Below are 21,872 nucleotides of genomic sequence, written 5' to 3'. Positions count from 1 at the left end.
ACATGCAGATCAGATCAGATCAGATGTCTGATCTACACCAACCCGAATCAGACTCACACAGCATCCTTTTATCTTCACTATGTGGTCAATAGTATGTAGACACATCAGTTTTATTCGCCCATTTATTGCTGAAAGGTGCATCAGCAGCATGTGTCAAGTAAACAGTTTTCAACACATTGGATAGTTCATCTGCAATTGCCAAATGTTTGTGGATGGGCATTCAAAACAGTTGATTAAGGTGGAAAAGCAAAGAGATAAATATCCAAATTTAGGTGTGCTCCATGTATACCCACAATAAAACTCACAATAAACATATACACCGATTAGGCATAACATAATGACCACCTTCCTAATATTTTATTGGTCCCTGCTACTGTGCTGCTCTGTGTATTCTGACACCTTTCTATCAGAACCAGCATGAACTTCTTCAGCAGTTTGAGCTACAGTAGCTCGTCTGTTGGATCGGACCACACTGGCCAGCTTTCGCCGCCCATGACCCTGTCATCAGTGTACCACTGTTTCTTCCTTGGAGCACTTTTGATAGATACTGACCACTGCAGACCGGGAACACCCCACAAGAGCTGCAGTTTTGGAGATGCTCTGACCCAGTTGTCTAGCCATCACAATTTGGCCCTCGTCAAATTTGCTCAAATCCTCACACTCGCTCATTTCCTGCTTCTAACATCAACTTTGAGGATAAAATGTTCACATGCTGCCTAATATATCCCCCCCACTAACAGGTGCCATGATGAAGAGATAATCAGTGTTATTCACTTTACCTGTCAGTGGTCATAATGTTATGCCTCGTCAGTGTACAGTGGTATATGGTATATACAGTTGTACAGTGGTAGCCTAGTGGTTAGGGCTTTGGGCTATCAACTGAAAGGTTGAGAGTTCGAATCTCTGCTATGCAGCCACTGTTGGGTCCTTGAGCAAGGCCCCTAACCCTCCAGGGGTGTTGTACAATGGCGATATGCGAAGAAAGAATTTGTTGTACTGTACACCTGTATATGTATATATGACAGATAAAGGCATTCATTCATTCTATTCAGTATAACAACTTAATAATTTCAAATAGTGCAATGGAATGCATGTCCTATACAGATGTATGATAACATTTGACTTCTAACTGTATGTCTGTCTTATCCTAATAAAATAAAGAAACAGACCTTTTTGGAAACTGTAAACTCCACTATGGTGATTTGACTGACTTAAACAAAGGAAGTTTAATTTTCAAACAAACCCCTATTGTTGGCTTCACATAGCTCCGACCCACATATTCTTACACACAGAACAGTCAGCAGTGTTTTTCCGCTCATGTGCTTTCTAGAAAATTACATATTTTGTCTCTGAATCATTTTGATAACAGGGCCAAAAGACAAATGAATACTGCAAATTCAAAGAAAATGTATCACAGTGTACCCAGCCATACCGTTAGCTGGATCTGATTACACTAAAGTAAAAACAGCAGAATCTAGTTGATTAACAAAGTGTAGTTTAGAACAAGCCACACAACGATTCATGCTTGACTTTCTACATATCTGAGTTCTTTGGGATCAATAAAGTATCTATCTATCTATCAAGGGACAGTGGTAGCCTAGTGGGTAGAGCTTTGGGCCATCGGTTGAGAGTTCAATTCCCAGCTCTGTCATGCAGCCACTGTTGGTTGTATATATGACAAATAAAGGCATTCTGTTCTATTCTTATTCTATTCTATATCTATCCAGAAATCTAATACAAACTCACAACCATACCTGACAACTCATCACACCCCCTTCATGACCTGCTAGTCAGACAGTGGAGCACTTTCAGCAACAGACTCATCCAACTCCGCTGTAACATGAAACGGTACAGGAGATCGGTGTACCAACAGCGATCATGCTGTATAACACTTCACTAGTTCGGAACATCATCATCGAACACTGAGTTACTATCAGGACAGACTCATGGGCATGATCTAGCACCCTACATCTAGCATACTACGCATCAGTTACTGCAATGAACACTTTACAACAGTTTAGTATATTACATATATTACATACTACATTTTTATTCTATTTATCACCAGGGCAGTGGTAGCTCAGTGGTTAAGATACTAGACTAGTAATCATATGGTTGCCGGTTCTAGCCTTACCACCTCCACTGTTGGGCCTCTAAGCAAGGTCCTTAACCCTCAATTGCTCAAACTGTATTCAGTCATAATTGTAAGTCGCTTTGGATAAAAGCGTATGCTGAAAATGTAAATGTTATTTAATTAATTACATAGTGTGTACAACATTACTTGTGTACTTTAATACATTGTTTTTTAATACTTGTGTACCTTTATCTATCTATCTATCTATCTATCTATCTATCTATCTATCTATCTATCTATCTATCTATCTATCTATCTATCTATCTATCTATCTACATATATACATATATAACAACATAGATAATTAATTTGACCTAATAGAAAGTGTAACAATGACATTTAAGTTTGTTGTGGTATAGATAGTTTCCCTGCACTTCTTAAAACATATTGGAGGTGGACTGGCTGGTTTACGTTGGCCCTAAAGGTGAGTGAGCAACTGAGGGTTAAGGGCCTTGCTCAAGGGCCCAACAGCAGCAACCCGGCAGTGGTGGGGCTTGAACCAGCGACCTTTCGATTACTAGTCCAGTACCTTAACCCCACACACACACTTATAGGAACGAATGTTAAGTATGTTGTCCTGGTTGAATTATTGGCGCTATGTTTAGGGTGTATTCTTTTCCCAGTGGTGAGGGACCCATCGCGACCATGACCTGGAAGAAGTGGCTAGTAGAAATGAATAATTGTATACACATTTTATTTGATTTGTAGTCTCTTTTCAGTAATTACGCATTTTAATTTAACGCTTTTTAGGCGACATTAGTTTTCCCTCAGTAGCATAACTGGGCTGTATCCGAAATACTTAACTTAATTATAATTAGTCTACTATATAGGGCTCTAAAAAGCCGTTAATAAAAATACTAGCACTGTATTTAAATAGGATATGCTTTGCGATTTAGGATTCGGCCCCTGGAGTTTGCGCATGCGTACTGCAATCGAGGCCGTCATCTGACTTGATAGACCGAGGAAGGAAGAGAAGGTCTGAGGTAAAGCGGATTGAATGTCCCGCTAATCCCTTAATTTCGAATAAATTCCACCGAAGCGACATAATTCGGTTCGTTTCTCGCCGACTCGGGCGGATCCTACAGAGGTATGGTGATATTTATGGATGAAAATGCAGTTTTATTAAAAAATAAAAAAGCCTTATCGTTTCTGGCTGGTGTGTTAGCATGTTGCTAACGTACGGTTTATCAGAGCATCTCTGACGTAAACGTTTACAATTATGCGACATCGTTTATTAATAATAATTAGAATTTATCATGAATTTATCAATTAAAACATACTGAGAATAGCATTAATATTGTATGCATGTGGGTTTCATTAAGGCCGACGTCAAGTACTGATTAATATATCGCGATTATACCGTGAGTCATTGAATCGGTTTCGTGTTAACCGTTATTTGGAGTTCACGATTAAATAGTTAATTTTTCTGTTTAGTATTTTACATAATTTGTTGATCGTGCTGTCTTGTTCACTGATCCTCTTCTACACCCCAGTAGCAGTCACAACCTATCTGCCTTAGTTATTTCGGAACATGACTGCTGGGATTCACTGTTTGTTTGTTTATTGGGATTTTAACGTCATGTTTTACACTCATTACACAAGATTCATCAGTTCACAAGGTTATATCGAACAGCCAGGACGATTTAGTATCTCCAATTCACCTCGCTTGCACGTCTTCGGACTGTGGGAGGAAACCGGAGCACCGGGAGGAAACCCACGCAGGCACGGGGAGAACATGCAAACTCCACACAGAAAGGACCCGGACCGACCCGCCTGGGGATCGAACCCAGGACCTTCTTGCTGTGAGGCGACAGTGCTACCCACTTAGCCACCGTGCCCGCCCGGGATTCACTGGTCGTGAAGGGTCAGAGGTCCTGCTCACTGGACGCTGATGTAGTGCTGCTCTGACCAAAGATATTTACATTTACACTTATCACTGAATACAGTTCAAGCAATTGATGTTAAGGGTCTTGCTCAGGGGCCCAACAGTGGAGGTGTTGGTGGGGTTTAAACAGGCAACCTCTTGATTACTAGTCCAGCACCTTAACCGCTGAGCCACCACTTTACTCAGAGTTGAGAAATTTACATTTGCGACTTACGTTTACATTTTCGGCATTTAGCAAGGCGACTTACAGTAGTGTGACAGTATACAATCTGAGCAATTGAGGGCCTTGCTCAAGAGCCCAACAGCAGAAACCTGGCGGTGGTGGGGCTTGAACCAGCAACCTTCTCATTACTAGCACATTACCTTAACCGCTAGGCTACAACTGCCCTACTTACAACTATAGACTATGACTGAATACGATCTAAGCAACTGAGAATTAAGGGCCTTGCTTAGGTGGCAATTTTGCAGTGGTGGGGCTTGAACCGGCAACCCTTGGATTACTAGTCCGGTACTTAGCTGCCACTGTGCTTTGACCAAAGATAGCCAGTGTTTGGAGCCATTTGTTGTGGGTGAACGGAGAAGATTGTATGTCTATTCTTTATAAAGACTAACCTGTGGGTAGTGTCTGTATGTTAAATGAAAGCTTTTCTTCGGTTGCAGGAGGGAGAACCCAGCATGGCATATGAGGCATAAAGAGCAGCCGCCATGATCGGAGGACTGTTCATCTACAACCACAAGGGAGAGGTACTGATCTCCCGGGTCTACCGCGATGACATAGGGTGAGTTCTGTTGGAAAAAGGTTCATGTTTTTTTTACCTAAACGCTTCAGCCCAAATTCACCAGGCCTGTTAGTTATTAGCTCATGAGGGGATAGGCTCCCAGACCCATTGTTCTCCTACGTACTGCTATCCTGCTGCAGCAGGGAGTGAGGAAACAGAGCAGGATGTGCAGATCAGAGAGAATCCTTCATCTGTTTTTTATTTGCTGCTTCAGCTTCCCCATGAGTGCAGATTCTGCAGAACTGGGCGTAGTTCGGTAACTTCCAGTTTGTGGGATCATCCCTGTTTACTGTATTGTGTAATAACACACTACTTTATTTTTTCATCTGTCCATATTTCTTTCAGTACCTTATTTTGAGCTGGAAGCATGCTGCTCCAGAAAAGTAACATCTATACCAAAAAATCATAACATTTAGACACTTTTTTTATCTATGGAGGGTTTTGCATATTGGTCAGAATTAGGCTGCCACATATCCATCCATATGCAGCACGAGGAGAGCTCTGTGTATATAGCCTCACCCTTTCGTCCCTCGCCCCGCAGGAGGAACGCGGTGGACGCGTTCCGCGTGAACGTGATCCACGCCCGGCAGCAGGTGCGCTCGCCCGTCAGCAACATCGCGCGCACCAGCTTCTTCCACGTCAAGCGCTCCAACATCTGGCTGGCCGCCGTCACCAAGCAGAACGTCAACGCCGCCATGGTGTTCGAGTTCCTCTACAAGATGTGCGACGTCATGGCCGCCTACTTCGGCAAGATCAGCGAGGAGAACATCAAGAACAACTTCGTCCTGATCTACGAGCTGCTGGATGGTAGATAGCTTTTATTAGTATTAATAATAATAATAATAATAATAATAATATTGAAGGGACGTCAGAAGAATTTCTTTCATATGTTTCGATCTGTACAGAAATTCTGGATTTTGGATACCCTCAGAACTCAGAGACTGGAGCGCTCAAGACTTTTATTACGCAGCAGGGCATCAAGGGCCAGGTAAACCTTTCATTTCTTTACTATTATTATTATTTTATTAACTCAGGTGGCAGTTGTGACGGATCTTCAGATCTAAAGTAACTAATAAAGGGCTGCCAACATGATATAACATGATATCAGGTCTGGCTCACTGGACTCCAGGGTTCGAATCCCCAGCCGTGCTATCAGCCGATTGTCTATTTCTGTTTTAAATATTTAAACCTGTATATGTGTTACTGAAGCAATAGAACACGAGAGGGAGTGTGTGTTCTGATACACACATCTAGTGCACTAGATTGTGTATCAGATCGTGGATTTAGGTTCCCTACATAGTGCACTAGATTGTGTATCAGATCACGGATTTATGTTCCCTACATAGTGCACTAGATTGTGTATCAGATCACGGATATATGTTCCCTACATAGTGCACTAGATTGTGTATCAGATCACGGATTTATGTTCCCTACATAGTGCACTAGATTGTGTGTCAGATCACTGATATATGTTCCCTACATAGTGCACTAGATTGTGTGTCAGATCACTGATATATGTTCCCTACATAGTGCACTAGATTGTGTATCAGATCACGGATATATGTTCCCTACATAGTGCACTAGATTGTGTATCAGATCACGGATTTATGTTCCCTACATAGTGCACTAGATTGTGTATCAGATCACGGATTTATGTTCCCTACATAGTGCACTAGATTGTGTGTCAGATCACTGATATATGTTCCCTACATAGTGCACTAGATTGTGTATCAGATCACGGATATATGTTCCCTACATAGTGCACTAGATTGTGTATCAGATCACGGATTTATGTTCCCTACATAGTGCACTAGATTGTGTATCAGATCACGGATTTATGTTCCCTACACAGTGCACTAGATTGTGTATCAGATCACGGATATATGTTCCCTACATAGTGCACTAGATTGTGTATCAGATCACGGATTTATGTTCCCTACATAGTGTACTAGATTGTGTATCAGATCGCGGATTTATGTTCCCTACATAGTGCACTAGATTGTGTATCAGATCACGGATATATGTTCCCTACATAGTGCACTAGATTGTGTATCAGATCACGGATATATGTTCCCTACATAGTGCACTAGATTGTGTATCAGATCACGGATTTAAGTTCCCTACATAGTGCACTAGATTGTGTATCAGATCGCGGATTTAGGTTCCCTACATAGTGCACTAGATTGTGTATCAGATCGCGGATTTAGGTTCCCTACATAGTGCACTAGATTGTGTATCAGATCACGGATATATGTTCCCTACATAGTGCACTAGATTGTGTATCAGATCATGGATTTATGTTCCCTACATAGTGCACTAGATTGTGTATCAGATCACGGATTTATGTTCCCTACATAGTGCACTAGATTGTGTATCAGATCACGGATTTATGTTCCCTACATAGTGCACTAGATTGTGTATCAGATCACGGATATATGTTCCCTACATAGTGCACTAGATTGTGTATCAGATCGCGGATTTAGGTTTCCTACATAGTGCACTAGATTGTGTATCAGATCGCGGATTTAGGTTCCCTACATAGTGCACTAGATTGTGTATCAGATCACGGATATATGTTCCCTACATAGTGCACTAGATTGTGTATCAGATCGCGGATTTATGTTCCCTACATAGTGCACTAGATTGTGTATCAGATCGCGGATTTAGGTTCCCTACATAGTGCACTAGATTGTGTATCAGATCACGGATATATGTTCCCTACATAGTGCACTAGATTGTGTATCAGATCACGGATATATGTTCCCTACATAGTGCACTAGATTGTGTATCAGATCACGGATTTATGTTCCCTACATAGTGCACTAGATTGTGTATCAGATCACGGATTTATGTTCCCTACATAGTGCACTAGATTGTGTATCAGATCGCGGATTTAGGTTCCCTACATAGTGCCCTAGATTGTGTATCAGATCGCGGATTTAGGTTCCCTACATAGTGCACTAGATTGTGTATCAGATCACGGATATATGTTCCCTACATAGTGCACTAGATTGTGTATCAGATCACGGATTTATGTTCCCTACATAGTGCACTAGATTGTGTATCAGATCACGGATATATGTTCCCTACATAGTGCACTAGATTGTGTATCAGATCGCGGATTTATGTTCCCTACATAGTGCACTAGATTGTGTATCAGATCGCGGATTTATGTTCCCTACATAGTGCACTAGATTGTGTATCAGATCCCGGATATATGTTCCCTACATAGTGCACTAGATTGTGTATCAGATCGCGGATTTATGTTCCCTACATAGTGCACTAGATTGTGTGTCAGATCACTGATATATGTTCCCTACATAGTGCACTAGATTGTGTATCAGATCACGGATTTAGGTTCCCTACATAGTGCACTAGATTGTGTATCAGATCACGGATTTAGGTTCCCTACATAGTGCACTAGATTGTGTATCAGATCACAGATTTAAAACGCGACCGGGAAAAAAAGTCGGTGTCGCCTGCGTGCGCGTTTGTGTGCATGAAGCTCGTCGTTAATGGCAACGCGTCAGCGGAGTAATACAGTTGTGGTGTGAAAAGGCCGTGCTGTTATCACCAATATCAGCACATTTAGAACGCTTCTCAACCAATCAGATTGTAAGGTCGGAACTAACTGGTGTATAATATGGTGCTTAAATGAAGGTAAAAGCTGTTTAGCATCTAGAACAACACCACCAGTGTTTTCAGGGAACAATTTAGGGTACAAGTGCATCCTCTGTTTTTTGATAAGCCAGTTTGATTAGTCCTGTTTTGTAAGAAAGCTTTGCTTGATACCAAAGACTTAACTAGTTCTGGTTATAATGTTTACATTCTGCATTACTGCCATGATCGCTGTGTTAAGATTGATGGGAAACTAAATGCTCCTAACATCACTTTCTCTTCATTTCCCCCATCATGCCACCTTCGACCTGGTTCACTGCAGCATCAGGTAAATTAAAAGCGCATTATAATCGTTTATAATCATATCACTGCACTTTTATTATTTCTTGGTTGTGACTCGACGACGTCTTCCTCTCTAACGAGCCGTTCTGTCGTGCAGACGAAAGAGGAGCAGTCGCAGATCACCAGCCAGGTGACCGGGCAGATTGGCTGGCGTCGGGAGGGAATCAAATACCGCCGCAACGAGCTCTTCCTGGACGTGCTGGAGAGCGTGAACCTGCTCATGTCTCCCCAGGGTGAGTCTTCGTCTCCTAGGGTTCAGCGAGCTGCGCAGTAATAAACCAAAATCATTTAAATGACTCGGTGGTTAAGGTACTTGACTAGCAATCCGAAGGTGGCCCGTTCAAGCCCCATCACCGCCAAGTTGCCACTGTAAATGTAAATGCAATGGTGCTAGTGCTATTATATAGATTTTTTACCACCACTTCATTCTGGTCAGGTTCACAACCAGGCTTGATTATATTTGATTACGTTATGTAGAAAGTATGAACATAATGCAGATATATTTAAACATTTAAGATTTATCTTCACCGTCGTCTCGTAGGTCAAGTTCTGAGCGCGCACGTCTCGGGCCGAGTGGTCATGAAGAGCTACCTGAGCGGAATGCCCGAGTGCAAATTCGGCATGAACGATAAAATCGTCATCGACAAACAGGGCAAAGCCGGAGCGAGCGATGAGACGGGAAAGAGGTACAACAGTGTAATTTACTGATAACAGTTTAGTATGTTACGTATTACGTATCTCATCTAACAATATTTAGTGCCAGGATACGTTTTTTATATTAAATACTACATTTTTATTCTATTTATTTAACTACGTAGTGTGTACAACATTACTTGTACTGTAATACTTTTGTACTTTAATGTATCTTGAGCTGCTGTAATAACTGACTTTTCCTGTTGAATTAATAAAGTTTATCTATCTATCTATCTATCTATCTATCTATCTATCTATCTATCTGTCTATCTATCTGTCTATCTATCTGTCTTTCTATCTGTCTTTCTATCTGTCTTCTATCTATCTATCTGTCTTTCTATCTGTCTTCTATCTATCTATCTGTCTGTCTATCTGTCTGTCTATCTATCTATCTATCTATCTATCTATCTATCTATCTATCTATCTATCTGTCTGTCTATCTATCTATCTATCTATCTGTCTGTCTGTCTATCTGTCTGTCTATCTATCTGTCTTCTATCTGTCTGTCTATCTATCTGTCTATCTATCTGTCTTCTATCTATCTATCTATCTATCTATCTATCTATCTATCTATCTATCTATCTATCTATCTATCTATCTATCTATCTATCTGTCTGTCTATCTATCTATCTATCTATCTATCTGTCTGTCTGTCTATCTGTCTGTCTATCTATCTGTCTTCTATCTGTCTGTCTGTCTATCTATCTGTCTATCTATCTGTCTTCTATCTATCTATCTGTCTTTCTATCTGTCTTCTATCTATCTGTCTGTCTGTCTATCTGTCTGTCTATCTATCTGTCTATCTATCTATCTATCTATCTATCTATCTATCTATCTATCTATCTATCTATCTATCTGTCTGTCTGTCTGTCTATCTGTCTGTCTATCTATCTGTCTTCTATCTGTCTGTCTGTCTATCTATCTGTCTATCTATCTGTCTATCTATCTGTCTTCTATCTATCTATCTGTCTGTCTATCTATCTGTCTATCTATCTGTCTATCTATCTATCTATCTGTCTTTCTATCTGTCTTTCTATCTGTCTTCTATCTATCTATCTGTCTTTCTATCTGTCTTCTATCTATCTATCTGTCTTTCTATCTGTCTTCTATCTATCTATCTGTCTGTCTATCTGTCTGTCTATCTATCTGTCTATCTATCTATCTATCTATCTATCTATCTATCTGTCTGTCTATCTATCTATCTATCTATCTGTCTGTCTGTCTATCTGTCTGTCTATCTATCTGTCTTCTATCTGTCTGTCTGTCTATCTATCTGTCTATCTATCTGTCTTCTATCTATCTATCTGTCTTTCTATCTGTCTTCTATCTATCTATCTGTCTGTCTATCTGTCTGTCTATCTATCTATCTATCTATCTATCTATCTATCTATCTATCTATCTGTCTGTCTGTCTGTCTGTCTATCTGTCTGTCTATCTATCTGTCTTCTATCTGTCTGTCTGTCTATCTATCTGTCTATCTATCTGTATCTATCTGTCTTCTATCTATCTATCTGTCTGTCTATCTGTCTTCTATCTGTCTGTCTGTCTATCTGTCTGTCTATCTGTCTGTCTTCTATCTGTCTATCTGTCTGTCTATCTGTCTGTCTTCTATCTGTCTATCTATCTATCTATCTATCTACAGTGCCTTGCAAAAGTATTCAGCCCCCTTGAACTTTTCAACCTTTTGCCACATTTCAGGCTTCAAACATAACGATATGAAATTGTAATTTTTTGTGAAGAATCAACAACAAGTGGGACACAATCGTGAAGTAGAACGAAATTTATTGGATATTTTAAACTTTTTTTAGAAATAAAAAACTAAAAAGTGGGGCGTGCAATATTATTCAGCCCCTTTACTTTCAGTGCAGCAAACTCACTCCAGAAGTTCAGTGAGGATCTCTGAATGATCCAATGTTGACCTAAATGACTGATGGTGATAAATAGAATCCACCTGTGTGTAATCAAGTCTCCGTATAAATGCACCTGCTCTGTGATAGTCTCAGAGTTCTGTTTAAAGCGCAGAGAGCATCATGAAGACCAAGGAACACACCAGGCAGGTCCGAGATACTGTTGTGGAGAAGTTTAAAGCCGGATTTGGATACAAAAAGATTTCCCAAGCTTTAAACATCTCAAGGAGCACTGTGCAAGCGATCATATTGAAATGGAAGGAGTATCAGACCACTGCAAATCTACCAAGACCCGGCCGTCCCTCTAAACTTTCAGCTCAAACAAGGAGAAGACTGATCAGAGATGCAGCCAAGAGGCCCATGATCACTCTGAATGAACTGCAGAGATCTACAGCTGAGGTGGGAGACTCTGTCCATAGGACACAATCAGTCGTACACTGCACAAATCTGGCCTTTATGGAAGAGTGGCAAGAAGAAAGCCATTTCTCAAAGATATCTATAAAAAGTCACCTGGGAGACACACCAAACATGTGGAAGAAGGTGCTCTGGTCAGATGAAACCAAAATCGAACTTTTTGGCCACAATGCAAAACGTTATGTTTGGCGTAAAAGCAACACAGCTCATCACCCTGAACACACCATCCCCACTGTCAAACATGGTGGTGGCAGCATCATGGTTTGGGCCTGCTTTTCTTCAGCAGGGACAGGGAAGATGGTTAAAATTGATGGGAAGATGGATGGAGCCAAATACAGGACCATTCTGGAAGAAAACCTGTTGCAGTCTGCAAAAGACCTGAGACTGGGACGGAGATTTATCTTCCAACAAGACAATGATCCAAAACATAAAGCAAAATCTACAATGGAATGGTTCACAAATAAACGTATCCAGGTGTTAGAATGGCCAAGTCAAAGTCCAGACCTGAATCCCATCGAGAATCTGTGGAAAGAGCTGAAAACTGCTGTTCACAAACGCTCTCCATCCAACCTCACTGAGCTCGAGCTGTTTTGCAAGGAAGAATGGGCAAAAATTTCTGTCTCTCGATGTGCAAAACTGATAGAGACATACCCCAAGCGACTTGCAGCTGTAATCGCAGCAAAAGGTGGCGCTACAAAGTATTAACGCAAGGGGGCTGAATAATATTGCACGCCCCACTTTTCAGTTTTTTATTTCTAAAAAAAGTTTAAAATATCCAATAAATTTCGTTCCACTTCACGATTGTGTCCCACTTGTTGTTGATTCTTCACAAAAAATTACAATTTCATATCGTTATGTTTGAAGCCTGAAATGTGGCAAAAGGTTGAAAAGTTCAAGGGGGCTGAATACTTTTGCAAGGCACTGTATCTGTCTTCTATCTATCTGTCTATCTGTCTTCTATCTATCTGTCTATCTGTCTGTCTATCTGTCTGTCTGTCTATCTGTCTGTCTATCTGTCTATCTATCTGTCTTCTATCTATCTGTCTGTCTATCTGTCTGTCTATCTGTCTGTCTATCTATCTATCTGTCTTCTATCTGTCTGTCTGTCTGTCTGTCTGTCTGTCTATCTATCTGTCTTCTATCTATCTGTCTATCTGTCTGTCTGTCTGTCTATCTATCTGTCTGTCTATCTATCTGTCTTCTATCTATCTATCTGTCTGTCTGTCTGTCTATCTGTCTGTATCTGTCTGTCTGTCTATCTATCTGTCTTCTATCTGTCTGTCTATCTATCTATCTGTCTGTATCTGTCTGTATCTATCTGTCTATCTATCTGTGTATCTGTCTGTCTATCTATCTGTCTGTATCTGTCTGTCTGTCTGTCTATCTATCTGTCTATCTATCTATCTGTATCTGTCTGTCTATCTATCTGTCTATCTATCTGTCTGTATCTGTCTGTCTATCTATCTGTCTATCTATCTGTCTGTCTATCTATCTGTCTGTATCTGTCTTCTATCTATCTGTCTGTATCTATCTATCTGTCTATCTATCTATCTGTCTGTCTCTATCTATCTGTCTGTATCTGTCTGTCTATCTTTCTGTCTGTATCTATCTGTCTGTCTATCTATATATCTGTCTATCTATCTGTCTGTCTATCTTTCTGTCTATCTATATATCTGTCTATCTATCTATCTATCTATCTATCTATCTATCTATCTATCTATCTACAGTGCCTTGCAAAAGTATTCAGCCCCCTTGAACTTTTCAACCTTTTGCCACATTTCAGGCTTCAAACATAACGATATGAAATTTTAATTTTTTGTGAAGAATCAACAAGTGCGACACAATCGTGAAGTAGAACGAAATTTATTGGATATTTTAAACTTTTTTAAAAACTAAAAAACTAAAAAGTGGGGCGTGCAATATTATTCAGCCCCTTTACTTTCAGTGCAGCAAACTCACTCCAGAAGTTCAGTGAGGATCTCTGAATGATCCAATGTTGACCTAAATGACTGATGGTGATAAATAGAATCCACCTGTGTGTAATCAAGTCTCCGTATAAATGCACCTGCTCTGTGACAGTCTCAGAGTTCTGTTTAAAGCGCAGAGAGCATCATGAAGACCAAGGAACACACCAGGCAGGTCCGAGATACTGTTGTGGAGAAGTTTAAAGCCGGATTTGGATACAAAAAGATTTCCCAAGCTTTAAACATCTCAAGGAGCACTGTGCAAGCGATCATATTGAAATGGAAGGAGTATCAGACCACTGCAAATCTACCAAGACCCGGCCGTCCCTCTAAACTTTCAGCTCAAACAAGGAGAAGACTGATCAGGGATGCAGCCAAGAGGCCCATGATCACTCTGAATGAACTGCAGAGATCTACAGCTGAGGTGGGAGACTCTGTCCATAGGACACAATCAGTCGTACACTGCACAAATCTGGCCTTTATGGAAGAGTGGCAAGAAGAAAGCCATTTCTCAAAGATATCCATAAAAAGTCACCTGGGAGACACACCAAACATGTGGAAGAAGGTGCTCTGGTCAGATGAAACCAAAATCGAACTTTTTGGCCACAATGCAAAACGTTATGTTTGGCGTAAAAGCAACACAGCTCATCACCCTGAACACACCATCCCCACTGTCAAACATGGTGGTGGCAGCATCATGGTTTGGGCCTGCTTTTCTTCAGCAGGGACAGGGAAGATGGTTAAAATTGATGGGAAGATGGATGGAGCCAAATACAGGACCATTCTGGAAGAAAACCTGTTGCAGTCTGCAAAAGACCTGAGACTGGGACGGAGATTTATCTTCCAACAAGACAATGATCCAAAACATAAAGCAAAATCTACAATGGAATGGTTCACAAATAAACGTATCCAGGTGTTAGAATGGCCAAGTCAAAGTCCAGACCTGAATCCCATCGAGAATCTGTGGAAAGAGCTGAAAACTGCTGTTCACAAACGCTCTCCATCCAACCTCACTGAGCTCGAGCTGTTTTGCAAGGAAGAATGGGCAAAAATTTCTGTCTCTCGATGTGCAAAACTGATAGAGACATACCCCAAGCGACTTGCAGCTGTAATCGCAGCAAAAGGTGGCGCTACAAAGTATTAACGCAAGGGGGCTGAATAATATTGCACGCCCCACTTTTCAGTTTTTTATTTCTAAAAAAAGTTTAAAATATCCAATAAATTTCGTTCCACTTCACGATTGTGTCCCACTTGTTGTTGATTCTTCACAAAAAATTACAATTTCATATCGTTATGTTTGAAGCCTGAAATGTGGCAAAAGGTTGAAAAGTTCAAGGGGGCTGAATACTTTTGCAAGGCACTGTATCTATCTATCTATCTATCTATCTATCTATCTATCTGTCTAACAATCCGTCTATCTATCGGTCTGTCTGTCTATATCTATCTGTCTATCTATATCTGTCTGTCTGTCTATCTATCCATCTATCTATCCATCTATCTGTCTGTCTATCTGTCTGTCTATAATCTGTCTGTCTGTCTATATATATCTGTCTGTCTATCTATCTAATTTACTAATTGGTACTGAAATTATGGCTGAATTTGTCTCCCAATGTTTACACCCTGATACAAACATTTCAGGTTTCAGATAATCAAATAAATTCATCTATATATATTTTTGCATTATTTTGGTCTGGAATAGAAGGGTACCCCCTTCAGCCCCAGACTAGCATGCATCCCCCTTTGACACTTGCCGTCCCGGCTGCTTCTTTTCACCTGCCAAAGGTTTTTCCCGACGTCGTGCCGTGTGCACTAGGGTTCAAACAGTGTCAGACGTCTGTCAGTAACTTGATCTGTTTGTTGTTAGGCTACTTTCGCTTACACAGAGTCCATTTGAATGACTTGATTCAGTGTAAATGATCAGTGACTTTAGATTTGTAAGCTGTTCTTTTCTTTCTTTCTGTTTCTCTGCTGTTCCTCAGTGATTTAGGGGGAAGGTACTGTGTGTGTGTGTGTGTTTGTGTGTATATATGTGTGTGTGTGATCTATTCCATGTTCATTCCTTATTTTTTTCTCCCATACTAGTCGTTTCCTATGACCTAATTGTAGTTCCTCCTTCTATTGCACCAAGGAAGGCTGCAGACTAGCGCTCATCCCCTCAGATACACGTGCAGTCTCCGGCCACTTCGGTAGCACTGTCGCCTCACAGCAAGAAGGTCCTGGGTTCGATCCCCAGGCGGGGCGGTCCGGGTCCTTTCTGTGTGGAGTTTGCATGTTCTCCCCGTGTCCGTGTGGGTTTCCTCCCACAGTCCAAAGACGTGCAAATGAGGTGAATTGGAGACACTAAATTGTCCATGACTGTGTTCGATATAATCTTGTGAACTGATGAATCTTGTGTAATGAGTAACTACCGTTCCTGTCATGAATGTAACCAAAGTGTAAAACATGACGTTAAAATCCTAATAAACAAACAAACAAACAGAGAGCCGTATGGCGTACGGAGAGTCACTATGTCCAGAGGTCCTTCATTCATGCATGATCAGCTGTGTACTGGACTAGTAATCCAAAGGTCGCTGTTTCAAGCCCCACCACTGCCAGGTTGCCACTGTTGGGCCCTTGAGCAAGGCCCTTAACCCTCAATTGCTTAGACAGTATACTGTCACGGTTCTGAAAGTCGCTTTGGATAAAAGCGTCTACTAAGTGCACCAGACGGATCAGATCAGAATGTCCTTCACCCACAAAGTACACCAAGTACATCAAGATCACAAATCGGCGATTGGTCACATGACTTGCCAGACCCTTTTTTTGCGGTTTTATTTACATTTATAACATGTCAAAATTATCACCTGCTTTGATTACAAGAGCCAAAATAGTTTTAGATAAAAGGCTTACTAATTTACAGTATGTGGACACCTGCGCACAAGCGTGTCGGACATCCTGTTCCAAAACCGCGTTATGGTTTATTAATATGAAGTCCCTAAACACTCCCCAACTCAAGGGTCAAGTCTAAAAACCTCCAGCGAGCAGCTGAGGGTGACATGAACAGGGAAAATCTCCCGAAATGAAACCATAATGGGAACCAGACTCACAACAGGGTCCTCCATCCTTCTTGGGAGGCTTAGTGGATTTGTTATCAGTAGATGTGGCCAAAACGTGCATCTGTACTTTATTTTAAAGGGGTGTCTACATACTTGTTGTGTTATGATCTCTCAAAAGCTCCCTAATCCTTAATGTGCTTTTTAATCTTAAAAGTCAGTAGTACAGTAACGTGCATTCTCCGTTTCTCCCATCATCTTTATTTAGTGGTTTCTGCATTTGTGTTTTGGAGACCAAACTTGCATTAGTGCTCATCATCTGTTGTACCGTGAAAGTGTGTGTGTGTGTGTGTGTGTGTGTGTGCTCAGCAGCGGGAAGCAGTCCATAGCCATCGACGACTGCACCTTCCACCAGTGTGTGCGCCTGAGCAAGTTCGACTCCGAGCGCAGCATCAGCTTCATCCCCCCCGACGGAGAGTACGAGCTCATGAGGTCAGCACGCGTTACCGGTTTCACACCTGTCCCATCGCCGCGCGCTGTAACGTATAACTGAAATGTGTGACCGCGCAGGTACCGCACCACCAAGGACATCATCCTGCCGTTCCGAGTCATCCCGCTGGTGCGCGAGGTCGGACGCACCAAGCTGGAGGTGAAAGTCGTCATCAAGTCCAACTTCAAACCCTCGCTCCTGGCGCAGAAGATTGAGGTAGGTTAAGGTGGCACACACTCCTTCTCTGGGTCTGACAGGGGGTCACACCTTCTTCTCTGGGTCTGACAGGGGTCACACCTTCTTCTCTGGGTCTGACAGGGGGTCACACCTTCTTCTCTGGGTCTGAGGGTCTGACAGGGGTCACACCTTCTTCTCTAGGTCTGACAGGGGTCACACCTTCTTCTCTGGGTCTGAGGGTCTGACAGGGGTCACACCTTCTTCTCTAGGTCTGACAGGGGTCACACCTTCTTCTCTGGGTCTAACAGGGGCCACACCTTTTTCTCTGGGTCTAACAGGGGCCACACTTTCTTATTTGGGTCTGAGGGTCTGACAGGGGTCACACCTTCTTCTCTGGGTCTGACAGGGGCCACACTTTCTTATTTGGGTCTAACAGGGGCCACACTTTCTTATTTGGGTCTGACAGTGGCCACATCGTCTTCTCTGGGTCTAACAGGGGCCACACCTTTTTCTCTGGGTCTAACAGGGGCCACACCTTCCTCTCTGGGTCTAACAGGGGCCACACTTTCCTCTCTGGGTCTAACAGGGGCCACACTTTCTTCTTTGGGTCTAACAGGGGCCACACTTTCTTATTTGGGTCTAACAGGGGCCACACTTTCTTCTTTGGGTCTGACAGGGGCCACACTTTCTTATTTGGGTCTGACAAGGGCCACACTTTCTTATTTGGGTCTGACAGGGGCCACACTTTCTTCTTTGGGTCTGACAGGGGTCACACCTACCTATCTGGGTCTGAGGGTCTGACAGGGGCCACACCTTCTTCTTTGGGTCTGACCGGGGCCACACCTTCCTCTCTGGGTCTGACCGGGACCACACCTTTTTCTCTGTGTCTAACAGGGGCCACACTTTCCTCTCTGGGTCTAACAGGGGCCACACCTTTTTCTCTGGGTCTAACAGGGGCCACACTTTCTTATTTGGGTCTGACAGGGGCCACACTTTCTTCTTTGGGTCTGACAGGGGCCACACTTTCTTCTTTGGGTCTGACAGGGGCCACACTTTCTTATTTGGGTCTGACAGGGGCCACACTTTCTTCTTTGGGTCTGACAGGGGCCACACTTTCTTCTTTGGGTCTGACAGGGGTCACACCTACCTATCTGGGTCTGAGGGTCTGACAGGGGCCACACCTTCTTCTTTGGGTCTGACCGGGGCCACACCTTCCTCTCTGGGTCTGACCGGGACCACACCTTTTTCTCTGTGTCTAACAGGGGCCACACTTTCCTCTCTGGGTCTAACAGGGGCCACACCTTTTTCTCTGGGTCTAACAGGGGCCACACTTTCTTATTTGGGTCTGAGGGTCTGACAGGGGTCACACCTTCTTCTCTGGGTCTGACAGGGGTCACACCTTCTTCTCTGTGTCTAACAGGGGCCACACTTTCCTCTCTGGGTCTAACAGGGGCCACACTTTCTTATTTGGGTCTAACAGGGGCCACACTTTCTTATTTGGGTCTGAGGGTCTGGCAGGGGTCACACCTTCTTCTCTGGGTCTGACAGGGGTCACACCTTCTTCTCTGTGTCTAACAGGGGCCACACTTTCCTCTCTGGGTCTAACAGGGGCCACACTTTCTTATTTGGGTCTGAGGGTCTGGCAGGGGTCACACCTTCTTCTCTGGGTCTGACAGGGGTCACACCTTCTTCTCTGTGTCTAACAGGGGCCACACTTTCCTCTCTGGGTCTAACAGGGGCCACACTTTCTTATTTGGGTCTAACAGGGGCCACACTTTCTTATTTGGGTCTGACAGTGGCCACATCGTCTTCTCTGGGTCTAACAGGGGCCACACCTTTTTCTCTGGGTCTAACAGGGGCCACACTTTCTTCTTTGGGTCTAACAGGGGCCACACTTTCTTCTTTGGGTCTGACAGGGGCCACACTTTCTTCTTTGGGTCTGACAGGGGCCACACTTTCTTATTTGGGTCTGACAGGGGCCACACTTTCTTCTTTGGGTCTGACAGGGGCCACACTTTCTTATTTGGGTCTGACAGGGGTCACACCTACCTATCTGGGTCTGAGGGTCTGACAGGGGCCACACCTTCTTCTTTGGGTCTGACCGGGGCCATACCTCCTCTGGGTCTGACCGGGACCACACCTTCCTCTCTGGGTCTGACCGGGACCACACCTTTTTCTCTGGGTCTAACAGGGGCCACACCTTCCTCTCTGGGTCTGACCGGGGCCACACCTTGTCTGGGTCTGAGGGTCTGACAAGGGCCATGTCTTCCTCTCGGGGTCTGACCGGGGCCGCATTTTCTTCCCTGGGTCTGACAGGGGCCACACCTTCTTCTCTGGGTCTGACAGGGGCCACACCTTCTTCTCTGGGTCTCGTATATTTGGCACATAATGTGGTCGAGAGGGCAAAATGTCAAACCTCCTTTATTGGAATAATGGACAGAGTGACCACGTCTTCTTTACTGAGACTGATGGGCGCACAGCCAGCCAGCGCCTAACTAAATGGGACTGATGTATGAAGGCCACGCCTTCTTTTATGTGACTGACAGGCACAGAATCAGTTCAGTTTCGATGTGTTTTGTATAAATCTGGAATTGCATGAGGTGTCTAATTGTAATTCTTTTGATCCGGGTTGGCAGGTGCGCATTCCCACCCCTCTGAACACGAGCGGCGTCCAGGTGATCTGCATGAAAGGCAAGGCCAAGTACAAGGCCAGCGAGAACGCCATAGTGTGGAAGTCAGTGCCTTCCGTCGTTCTTTATCATTTCTGTCTCTCGGTCTCTCTGAGATGTGTGATGGTTGCTCAGTCCGTCGTGCTCTTCTTCTGCTCAGGATCAAGCGCATGGCCGGAATGAAGGAGTCTCAGATCAGCGCCGAGATCGAGCTGCTGCCCACCAACGACAAGAAGAAGTGGGCCCGTCCTCCTATTTCGATGAACTTCGAGGTGAGTCGAGCGGATCTATGGCCTGTTCTCATTGGGAAACAGGGCAAGCACCAGCTGAAAATTCGTGTCCACAAATAGTTCATATAGTCGTGGTCTGGGCGGCACAATGGCTCGGTGGGTGAGCTCTGGTTTCCTCCCACAGTCCAAAGACGTCCAAGTGAGGTGAACTGAAGATACTAAATTGTCCATGACTTAAGCTGATGTGTAAAACATGACGTTAAATCCTAATAAATAAATAAATAAATAAATAATGCGCTTGCCTTGGAGACCCGGGTTTGAGTCTCAGCAGTGCCACCCGTCTGATTGGCTGTGACTTGCTGACCCTCACTATGGTGTCTGTAGAACCACAGTCCAGTGTTTATTGCTATATTCTTGTACATTTAGTAGTTGTATATGTAACAAAGATCGAAGATGATCCTAAATCGATTATATTCTCAACACGCGTCTCTCGTTCAGGTCCCGTTCGCACCGTCCGGTCTGAAGGTGCGCTATCTGAAAGTCTTCGAGTCCAAGCTGAACTACAGCGACCACGACGTCATCAAATGGGTGCGCTACATCGGCCGCAGCGGCATCTACGAGACCCGCTGCTGACCGCGCCTGCCCGCGGTCCTCTGCCCTACTCTTGTGTATCTCACTTTCCCTCCTAGACCAGAATTATGCAGAATGTGAACGTGAACGTGTCCTGTGTGTGAATCCTGACGAATCGGCTATCGTACGTAGAGCGGGGAGACGCCGCCTCGGGTCCTCCGGGGACGCAGCACTGCAGAGTTTCGGGTTTATTCTCAATGTCGGGGCGGTAAGCGAATGCTGATTGGCTTATGAGTCCTTGTTTTTAATCACACGATGCGCTGCGTGGGGCGTGATCGTCGTCTGGGGAAGATCTGTGGGTCGTGAATGCAAAATCATCACACGGTTATGATGCACAAATCCATGGTGAACATAGCAGACTGAGAAATGGTGTGTGTATGTGTGTTAGAGAAATCAGGAACTGTGCAGTGCTCTGACCCAGCAGGACTGATTGTATCTGTCATTAGTGCTAGATCAAGTGTGACTCTCTTTGTGTCTGATCTCCCTCCCTGTAACAAACTTGACTGTACAAGTAAAGCTATATCCAGTGAAAACTGTGTCTGTTTCGCTCTCTGATGTGCAAAATTTTAGACTGGGCATTAAAATAGCAATACAACAGTATTTAAACATCAGTCATCGTGACATTTTTACTCCAAGTGATCAATGTTCAGTAGCAGCCACATGACACCGGGTGAGCTTGCCTTTCTAGGCTGGTTTGTAATCTGTGCTCATCTCAGATGGTTTCAGTCGCTTCAAATAACACAAACATGCACGTTTTGTTTTATCTTTCAGCATAAGGTGACAATTTTCAGTCCTTTAATCCTATTTTATTGATGCATTTTCTCCCAATTTAGTCGATTTATCTTCCGCTGCTGGTGGATCCCTGATTGCAGTCGAGGTGGGTATATTTTTCACCCACGCGTTCTGTT

The 21,872-nt window shown here is 43.3% G+C and overlaps 1 protein-coding gene across 1 annotated transcript; it reads left to right on the top strand.

The window, feature by feature from the left end:
* The first annotated feature begins 3,084 nt into the window (after positions 1 to 3,084).
* ap2m1a (adaptor related protein complex 2 subunit mu 1a) lies at positions 3,085 to 21,497 on the top strand. The gene is made up of 13 exons (XM_062993770.1): positions 3,085 to 3,221; positions 4,680 to 4,798; positions 5,340 to 5,605; positions 5,704 to 5,786; positions 8,739 to 8,744; positions 8,856 to 8,991; positions 9,300 to 9,444; positions 15,716 to 15,730; positions 17,138 to 17,260; positions 17,339 to 17,474; positions 20,072 to 20,169; positions 20,265 to 20,376; positions 20,833 to 21,497. Exons 2-13 carry the CDS (start codon positions 4,725 to 4,727, stop codon positions 20,965 to 20,967), a joined length of 1,329 nt encoding a protein of 442 aa, XP_062849840.1. The 5' UTR covers positions 3,085 to 3,221; positions 4,680 to 4,724; the 3' UTR covers positions 20,968 to 21,497.
* The last annotated feature ends 375 nt before the right edge of the window (positions 21,498 to 21,872 follow it).

Source organism: Trichomycterus rosablanca, chromosome 4 (assembly GCF_030014385.1).
Source record: "Trichomycterus rosablanca isolate fTriRos1 chromosome 4, fTriRos1.hap1, whole genome shotgun sequence".
In the NCBI taxonomy this organism is placed as follows: domain Eukaryota; kingdom Metazoa; phylum Chordata; class Actinopteri; order Siluriformes; family Trichomycteridae; genus Trichomycterus; species Trichomycterus rosablanca.
This window is presented reverse-complemented; position numbering and strand designations above follow the sequence as displayed.